Source organism: Apostichopus japonicus, chromosome 20 (genome assembly GCF_037975245.1).
Source record: "Apostichopus japonicus isolate 1M-3 chromosome 20, ASM3797524v1, whole genome shotgun sequence".
NCBI classification, from domain to species: Eukaryota; Metazoa; Echinodermata; class Holothuroidea; order Aspidochirotida; family Stichopodidae; genus Apostichopus; species Apostichopus japonicus.
In genome coordinates, this window is record NC_092580.1 from 26739999 (window position 1) to 26750527 (window position 10529).

Consider the following 10529-nt stretch of genomic DNA (forward strand, 5'->3'; position numbering starts at 1 on the left):
ATCTGCCCAGATGACACCACAGACCATCACCAATTGTAATCAACTTTACTGGAGTAAGGAAATGTTTAGGCAGTCACAACGGTGTACATTTAATAGACCGTGTATACCTATTTAGGGGCACTATTGGTTATAAGGTTGTTGTACATGGTGTTTGATCGGAATATCTCTTTATACGGAACTGTTTTAGGAACTCCTGACACTACTTACAAATATAGTCATAAACTCTGTGTATAAAATGTTAAAAGGTGACTTATTTCGCAGGTACGAATTTCTCTTGCTTCTTTCGTAGCCTGTAAATGAGAAGTGATCTAACAAATGCGTCAACCATTAATACACTAACCGAAAGCCAAATTCATAGCGCTGTTGCAGAGATTTTCTCCACAAATGCAGGCCTCGACACTTTCTACGGTGATTCCCATTGCTTCCGAATCCATGATCTGTTGGTTTAATTCAGGATTTTGAGCTTCCAATTCGTCCTTATCCATACAACCGTTACTTCCAGAACTGCAAGTTGCAACGGTAGTGTGAAGTTGAAACATGCCTTGATCTGAAACGTACAAGGTGTATTCAATTATATATATACAATTCATTTCTAGCTGCGAGATTGACTCTTAGATTAAAATGATGAAAGAAGCGACACAGCTACGTTGAATATATCCACGAGCCCAGGGAAAGAAGGTATTCAATGTTTAGTACAAAATGTATCAATATAAACATTAATTACTTTTGAGCTGGCAAGAAACACATCAAAATTAGGTGAAAAGTGGGAATAAATGTCGAGTCGTTATAGTTGCATCACAAATAAAAAAATACCTCTATCATTTTGCTTAGAAACACAAGCTGGGCGTATAGCAGTGTTTATTTCCGGACAGTCTGAAACATATAAAAAATCATTTTCGGCCTAAAGATATCCTGTAAGCAGAGCATTCCAGATCCGACACTTACTCTCAGAATACTTTAAAGATCAATATCTGACATATTGTAATAGCTGTTGGAACGTACCTTGCACGCACATTTTGCAATATGAACACTAACAAGTATCCACAAGGTCGTACTTTTAACGTTAAATACAATATATAGGACACACTTACAGCTGTTGGTAACGCTGACTATAGCACATTTGTCAGGACAGGTGACTTGCTGACTTGGTTGCGCAGCACTATCAAACGTGTCACACACTTCGTCGTAGATCGCGTCGTGATCCCCACATTGAAACGTTGTGGCTTCGTAACATTGCAATGCACTAGCTGAAGATGACAATAGCAACAACAACAAAATCGATAAAGGATCACTAAAATAGACGCCAAGCGGGTACGTTTACAATATTAAAATGATGCTTGTAATTAAAATCTGCTTGGAATGTAAATAACATATTTTCTGAAGTTTCCCTCGTTGTTAGTCTCTTAATTGGAAATTTACCTAAACTTTTAAACTTATAAAATAATTGAATTCTGGTGTCACGGTATAGTTAGGCTACTAGTTAATTAGTTTAAGTGGGTTAATCTATGTTATAATAGGGAATTGTGTCCAGGGTTGCAGTTCGTACGGTTGAAGACAAACATGTATTGTTTGTTTCTTTGCAGATTGTACCGTCATATTAACGTTATCATATGCTTTATCCATGCGTTTAATACAATTAGAAAATTAGACAGGATTAAAGGGATATAATAAGAAATTTGGGGAATATATATGTCTCATGACTCATGAACCTCCAGAGACAGTTGGCGGACAGAGAAGAAAATGGGTGAACTTCCATCTGTCCACAGAATATCCACGACGATCCGTATTAAGTCTGAGGTTTTGTAAAATTGGGATCTCGAACCCCTGACCCCCACCCTAGGGTCCGCAAAACGGCTTCATCTTGACTCTATGTCGTCTCGGACACGAAAATACAGGATCATTTTAATCGGTTTTACGGAAATTGATTAAATCCATGAGAATATTTACATTTACCAGTGCCACTTGTTTTAAAAAGAATAACATTGATAAAAGCACACTCACCTGTCAATATAAGACCACAGATGGTTGAAAGTGTGAAAAGCATCGTTGTCATTTTCATCTGTAGAGATAAAGAAATAATGCGCAACTTAATTTGTTAAGTTCTCGGGTAGCCAATTACCATGGTATTGATTAATACTGAAAGGTCAGTGTGATTATTACTTCCTCATTACGTCATCAAGGTTTTGACACAACATAAATGTATATGTCATTTTCAACTTTAAGGGCCTTTTGACGAAGAAGGTAAAGAGAAATTACAGTTTCTCAAAACAGTTGGATTACAATAAACAGCATAATCTGGAGTGCAGTTTCCATCAATGGCAACAACTACACAGATACACTACACAGATGTATTCTTAAAATGCAGTCCACTACATTATTGATTTGACAAAATATTATTTAGAATATATTCTATATAGTACCACAAATGCTTGCAATGTTCCATTGAAAGAGCAATGTAAACAAAGTAGATTATTTAGTAAGCATTATGTTACTAAAATTGTTGAAGTAGCTAGGGGTCGATACGTAGTTACAATACCACATATTGTTTGAAGAATGTAAACATTTGAACTGGGGGTTAATGAGTATGTCAAAATGACTAATTGTAAGAAATTTATTTCACTTCTAATAAAACATCTGTTTTCTGATGTAAATGGTTCTCTTTTTTATGTAGAAATCATATTTACGCACGATAAAAATATTAGTGTATGTATTTTTTATTTGATTTTAGTAGACATTGACCACACAATCAACATCGTTATTTTATTGACTATGTTATAGACGGAATTGAGATTCATACAGATGAATAAACAGCTCCGAATCAAATTGATAGCTTTGATGATCTCCGACATCAAATGTCCAAATCTGGTAATATGTGAACCTAATTAACGTAAACCGAAACATTTGACAAATGTCTAAGTTCATAAAGTATCGAGGAATACTACCACATAAGCCGTCTATATTATATGTATTGCGCAGTACAACCTACTGAATAACATGTAAAAGGCAATAATATAATAGTGTATAACATGTATTGGTCAACACTACCTATCATGCTTAACATATTGGTCAAAATTACCATAAAATGCATAACTGTGTTGGGCAATACTACCATATACTTCATAATGTGTATTAGGACAGTACTAGCATATACTGCATAACATATATATATATATATATATATATATATATATATATATATATATATATATATATATATATATATATATATATATATATATATATATATATATATATGGATAACATGTACTGGGCATTATAACCAGAAACTGTATAACATGTATTGGAAAATACCACATAATATATATATAGAGCAATATTACCTATACAACAAACAAGTATTGGGCAATACAACTATATACTGAATAACAAGTATTTGGGCAATACTGCCATAATCTGGATAACACGTATTGATCATTATGACCACACACTGCATAGCAGGTATAAAATAACACCACCATGTATGCGATAACTTGTATTGTGCAAGACTACTGTGTGATAAATAACATGTATTAGGCCATATTAACATATAATTCATAATGTGTTATGCATGGGTAATGCAAACATATACTGCAAAACATACATTTGGGCAATACTACCATACACTGCAATACTACCATTTACTTCGTAATGTATATTGGACAATAAAACTACGTACCGCATAACGTGTGTTTGGGCTATACTACCTTATACTGAGTAACACGTATCGTATTGAGCAATATTACCATAGCTGCATCAGATGCTTTTAGCAATACAAAAATGTACTGCCTACCTTGTACTTTGGCAATATCTTAGACTGTGATGCATAACATGTTTTATTATAATATAAAATGATGAAATAATGCATAAAAAAAGGAACTTTTCGTTTCTTTTTAGAGATGCCTATCTACTTCAAGTGCTTATAGAAGAGCTTAATTAGTATTTACTTTAATTTGCTTCAGCAGTTACGAATCGTTGCTTCTGAATGGCACTCCCCAACAAGGAAATGGCTACATTGTCTTCTGTAACGCAGCTTAACAATGCTCCTATACACAGTTTAATAGCGGGGGACCGGCCAGGGGAACTTACTGCCTACCTTGTACTTTGGCAATATCTTAGACTGTGATGCATAACATGTTTTTAATATAATGTAATGCATAAAAAGGGAACTTTTCGTTTCTTTTTAGAGATTCCTATCTATTCAAGTGCTTATAGAAGAGCTTAATTAGTATTTACTTTAATATGCTTCAGCAGTTACGAATCGTTTCTTCTGGTGGGCACTCCCCAAGAAGGAAATGGCTTCATTGTCTTCTGTAACGCAGCTTAACAATGCTCCTATACACAGTTTAAAAGCGGGGGACAGGCCAACTAGATTATATTGTGGGAACTTTGAGAAATTGAACAAAATATATCGATGACTCAAACATTGTAAGTGTATATGGTTTGGGACTCTGTGTCGAAGCCAAGGGTATTGGATGCTGTGCACGAGACTTAAGAGCTCACATGAAATTGAAGTTCACAATTTGCTGGTTTGTGTTTACACTTAAATGGTTTAAAATTTATCAGAACTATCTTCACAGAAAATGAATGTGTACATCTGTTTATAATGTAAAACGTGAAAACATAGTCAACACTATGAAGTTTCAATTGTGACATATTTCCTCTTACATGCTCTTCTCGCCCAAAACGAAAGTGAAACAGAATTTGAGATTATCAATACATTTCGTGATGAGCTTGACTAGTCACTGCTCATTTCACATACTGTTTTACTGGTTGCTTTCCAGGTTGCGTTCTGAGTGTGCTTGGTAACATTGTGATAACGAAATTATGGGATGCATATAATGCAATTCCATGGATTTTCTATTTGTTGTCATTCTTGAAATTACAACTTTGATATTGGTTAGAAATAAATTGAATTATCATTAAGGTAAAGTTTATGGTGGTCTATAGGTCGTCATATGATATCATATGGTGTGTTGTCTGCAAGGCCTAATGCGATATCCAAAGAGTTTTAACTCTGATTACATAATTTATCTATGTTTGGATGTTGGGTACATGTTTATTCAAATGTCATTCGAAGTCACAATCATAATCATAATCATAATATGTTGAAGCGTGCTTGTTACAAGCAAAGAACTACAGCATGGGAGTCATAACGCATGCACGAACATGTACATTTGCATATACCTGTCCGCAGGTTTAGCTCGAGAACAGTGTGCTAAAATATACGCATTCCTCTAAATTCAATTATTCTTTGAACAGAAGTATTGTTTGAGTCCAGAGATTACGTCACGGATATTTTGTAATGTAGCAAGTTTTAGACAAGCATCAGCCTCCAAAATTCGTCTTATCGTTGTAGCACAAGTGACGCGGGGCTATGCTACGCCTCCAATCCCATTCACGGGGAATAAAACTTGTAATCGCTAGAACATTAAGTCGGGGGGAAACCACTCCGCCAGGCAAAGGGCCTCCTTCCATAAAGGTTCCTATCTATTCATAAGTCAGTCCGAGGAAGGCTAGCATTTGCCTACCTCGCCCTTTGTAATCGTTCAGTGCATAGACAGTGTCGGGAAAAACGTAAATTTTGTTAAAACTGTCAACAACCCTGCAGCACCCTCCCCCAACCCTGTCGCAGCTTGCCTAGGTGACGCATATGCGTTCGTGGGTATTTTTGCATATTAGCCTCATTTGTATCGATACCATATGAATTGGATGCTACGCCATGCGTTCTAATCAAGTTTGTGATCGTGTTCTTTTCTACAAGGCTTTAACTTATCCGTATTATGATGTTAACTTAATAAAGTTCAATCTATCTTAGATTTATCTTAAATTTATATCTAATAATACTATAGTAATACGTCTGGGATCAATAAGCATTGGTTCAGTTGAAAATATCATAAAGATGAATTACACACTATATAGAACGAACACACGATCCTAATAGTCTCAAAAAGTAGCATAATGGTGCAAGAAGATGACATTTATTATGTACTTGTTCCAGATCGTTTAAACTGCTCTCATGGAGTAAATCTCTCAACTTATCACCCAAATTCTATCAATGTGTTACTATATGTTCTTCATTACTTCCCAAAACTCACACTTTCTGTACTCGGGGTGCCTTCTAACAACCTTAAAGTAGCTCCTATAACGGTGAGCTCGTAAATTTTGCCAAACCGATAAAATATACACTAAGATGGTACCGTAATCGATCGACTGAGCCAACTTTGACTGGGAATGCTCAAATGCAAACTGTAAATCCATTCATTGTTTACTTCAATTTACTCTATCCCTTTCAGAAATACCCTAATGAGGCTGTGTGTACACTAAACGAGTTTCAACCTAAGTAAATGAACAATGGGAAATTGACTGGGAAATTATAAACAATGGATAATTTCATTGTTTTTTTCCAAGTTTCTTTGTAATGTTGATGCATGAAAAATAATCATATTGAACACCATAGAAAGGCAAAGCTGTTTTGCCAAAAAAAATTATCAAATTCAAAGCAATCTTACGGGGCTTATATTCACAGATACATATTAAAATCAATTTCAGTCTTACCTTTAAAATTGTTTGACAAATCCTTGCACTGTAGTCTTAGGTATTACGGGACTTCGCTGCTTACAGTCTCTAAGCGGAATGAATAACTGAGCTACGCAATCACTAAGCGAGTTGGTGAATTATTTTGATCACGTGTCCATTAGCCAACTCTCTTGAGACTCCGCCCATAATATCGTCCAATCAGTTAACGCCAAATTTACAGACAAATGCCCAAAAAGGAATGTAAGTTTGATTTTATATTTCAGTTCACGTACGCCTTATTTTCCATGTTTGATGTGCGTATACATGTACAATGTTAGAAGTTATTGGTATGGTAGTTTCAGTTTTAGTTTTTTGTCTCTATGTATATATCTTTCAAAGGAGGTATAAGAGACGTAAATGCAACGACAAAAGAGGGATAATACAATGAAGTAATACATATGACAGTAATAAGAGAGATACCTGACATGAATTAACGCAGGCTTACAAAGAGCGGTAGTGACATGTTGGCACCTTCACTACAGTGTGCGGGAAGGTTTCAATTATCTTAGTACAAAACTGTAGTGCAGTAAGGTATACCCCACAACAGAGAGTACCTTCTATGATGCGCCTAGCGTGCCATCCTGAAATCAACATATGTCGAATTAAATTGACATGTGTCGGTTTCTCTTGCTCTCATTGGGCGACCATTGTCACATGTTATTTATTAGAGCTCTGATTAAAAGAAATCCACATATTTGAAAGAAATCGACATATGTCGAAATAAATTGTCATATGTCGTGTTTCGTGCTATGATTATAAGTGCCCATATATGTGCAAATTCATTAGCCCCAGAATCCAAACAGTTGAATTAAAAAATTCTAAACGTTACGTTCACAACGTTCACTTCACCAACATTTGCATAAATGCCAAAATTGGAAACCATGGCAATGTAAGAACCAGTAGTATCTTGATATCCATTTTAATTTGTTGTGTAAGTATCATCTTTGCGAACCTAGGATGACCTATCCGGACAGCTTTGCTTTTTGTCAATGTCAATGTCAACATAGTCTCATAGCTAGGCTTGTAAAGTCATTCACATATATCTTCCTTTCAATATGTCATTTTTAAAGCATGTTCCATTTTATGATAGTAGTCAATTTGTCACCATGTATTATCCATTATTAGCTTTATGTATTCTGTCATAAACTTACATTCAGGATTAGTATTACCAAGTGAAAAGAACCAAACTATGTTAATAGCCTAATAGTTGCATGTGTCCCACTTTCTGTACTTGGGCTGCCTTTTAATAACGTACTAATTTAAGTAGCTTCTAAGAGTGAGTGCACATATTTCGCCAAATAGATGAAATATACGTTATATGTTATCGCAATTGGTCAAACTAAGCCAACTTTGACCTGATAAACATAACTTTTTAAGTGATTCATTATTCCGTTAAAGTTTGAATATTTTCCGAAACAATTTTCAAACTGGGAATGATCAAATACAAACTGTAAATCCATTCTTTCTTTACTTCAATTAACTCTATCCCTTTCAGAAATACCCTCATGTGGATGTGTGTACACACAACGGGTTTTTCTCTACATAAATGAACAACGAGGAATTGACTTGGAAGTTATTAACAATGGATCATTTCTTTGTTCCTTTCCATGTTTCTATGTAATAAAGATGCTAAGAAATAATCATTTTCAACACCAAAGAAAGGTAGAGCTGTTTTGCAAATTGTTAATTATCAAATTCAAAGCAATCGTTTGGCCTAAGTATTCACCGATACATATTAAAATCAATTTCAGTCTTACCTTAAGTTTGGTTTGCAAATCCTCGCACTACAGTTTTAAGTTTAACGGAATCTCGTTGCTTACAGTCTGTTAGCGGAATGAATAACTGAGGTACGCAATCACTAAGCAAGTAATTTTGAACAACTCTCTTAAGACTCCGCCCATAATATCGTCCAATCAGTTAATGCCAAGTTTACAGACAAATGCCCAAAAAAGTAAGGTGAGTCAGATTTATAATTTAGTTCACGCACGCCTTCTTTTCAATGTTACAAGTATGTGTTAGAATGAGGATGCTAAGAAATAATCATTTTCAACACCAAAGAAAGGTAAAGCTGTTTTGCAAATTTTGAATGATCAAATTCAAAGCAATCTGTTGGCCTAAGTATTCACCGATACATATTAAAATCAATTTCAGTCTTACCTTAAGTTTGTGCAAATCCTCGCACTGCAGTTTTAAGTTTAACGGAATCTCGTTGCTTACAGTCTGTTAGCGGAATGAATAACTGAGCTGCGCAATTACTAAGCAAGTACCTTTGAACAATCAGTTAATGCCAAGTTTAAAGACAAATAGCCCAAAAAGGGAATGTGAGTTCGATTTATAATTCAATATACGTACGCCTTCTTCCCATGTTACAAGTACGAACATGCGCAATGTTAGAAGTTTGTGTATGGTATTTTCAGTTCATTTCCTCTATTTATATTTCAAAGGAGGTATAAGATACCCAAATGCAACAATAAAAGAGGGATAATAAAATAAGGTAAACCAGATGGCAGTCAAAACAGAGATACAAACGGGACTGTAAACACTAATACAAGATTACAGAGAGCAGTACTGACATGTTGGCACCTGCACTACAGTAAGTTTTGGCAATGCCGGAAGGTTTCCGTTATCTTAGTACAAACTGTAGTGCAGTACGGTTTACCCCACAGAGTACCGCCTATGTTGCTCGTAGTGTGCCATCCTGAGATCAACATATGTTGAATTAAAATGAAATATGTCGGTTTCTCTTGCTCTCATTGGACGACCAATGTCACATGTCACTTCTAGAGCTCTGATTGGAGGAAATCGACATAATATGTGAAAGAAATCGACATAAGTCGAATTAAATTGTCATATGTCGAGTTTCGTGAAATTATGTGTATATAATATATCAGAACACTAGCAAATAACATGTGACAATGATCGTCCAACAAATGCTCGAGAAAGGCGGTTTCAGTTCCCTGTAAAAATCAAGTACTCACTGTGGAAGTGGTGATTAATCCAAATTTGCAAATGTTGTCAACTTGCTATTTACTGTTTGGTCTTTCATTAAATGTTCTGGAACTTGCTTGATGTGTTTGCATGTATATATTTGGTATTATGAGTAGTAGGTTTTATGTAAGGAATAATAATACTTAGTCATGAGACTGCAACTCACCAAATTACAGACGACTCATTGACAATTTCAGCAGATCTTCCGGAGTCTGAAAAATAAATAGGTGTCCGGCACGAAAAAATTAATGATATAAACAATATAAGTGATGAAAATCAATAATGAAGATCCAGACTTTTTAGTAAATTAATGTCTAATGTAAGTTCCATGTAAGTTAAATGAACCTCTATATCTCGCGGAGCCACGTGAAAAAGTGGTCATGAATTCCCTTTTTGCGAAATTTTAAAACAAAGGCCGGGTCATTCATTACTCAGAGGGGTACACCTGAAGAACTATACGAAAATATATATATTGAGCAAAATTACTATATATCGCATAACTGTGTTGGGCAATACTACCATATACTTCATAATGTGTATCGGGCAATACTACCATATACTGCGTAACATAGTTTGGACAATATTAACAGATACTGCATAACGTATATATATTCGGCAATAATAATATAAACTGGAACACGTGTACTGGGCAATATTACCATAAACTGCATAACATTTATTGGGCAATAATACATAATATATAGAGAGCAATATTATCATATACAGCTAAACAAATATTGGGCAATACAACTATATACTGGATAACAAGTATTTGGGCAATACTGCCATAATCTGGATAACACGTATTGATCATTGTGACCACACACTGCATAGCATGTAAAAGATAACACCACCATGTATGCGATGACTTGTATTGTGCAAGACTACTTGCTGTATAACATGTATTAGGTCATAATAACATATAACTCATTATGTGTTATGGGTAATACAAACAAATACTTCAC

At 35.0% G+C, this 10529-nt stretch overlaps 1 protein-coding gene across 4 annotated transcripts in view; it reads right to left on the bottom strand.

The window, feature by feature from the left end:
• LOC139961535 (uncharacterized) overlaps nt 1-8490 on the bottom strand; it is a 71809-nt gene extending 63319 nt beyond the window's left edge. For 2 of the 4 annotated variants that reach the window (XR_011790909.1, XM_071960774.1), the window contains exons 1-4: nt 6556-6861; nt 2002-2059; nt 1092-1247; nt 341-547 (exon numbers count right to left, since the gene is read on the bottom strand). Coding sequence is in view for 3 of the 4 variants with exons in the window: in XM_071960774.1 (XP_071816875.1) it covers nt 341-547; nt 1092-1247; nt 2002-2059 (421 nt within the window). In the remaining variant the exon portion in view is untranslated. Of the gene's footprint in view, nt 1-340; nt 548-1091; nt 1248-2001; nt 2060-6555; nt 6876-8333 lie in introns of those variants that run through there. The other 2 variants (XM_071960776.1, XM_071960777.1) reach the window with 2 other exon arrangements.
• Nucleotides 8491-10529: the final 2039 nt, after the last annotated feature.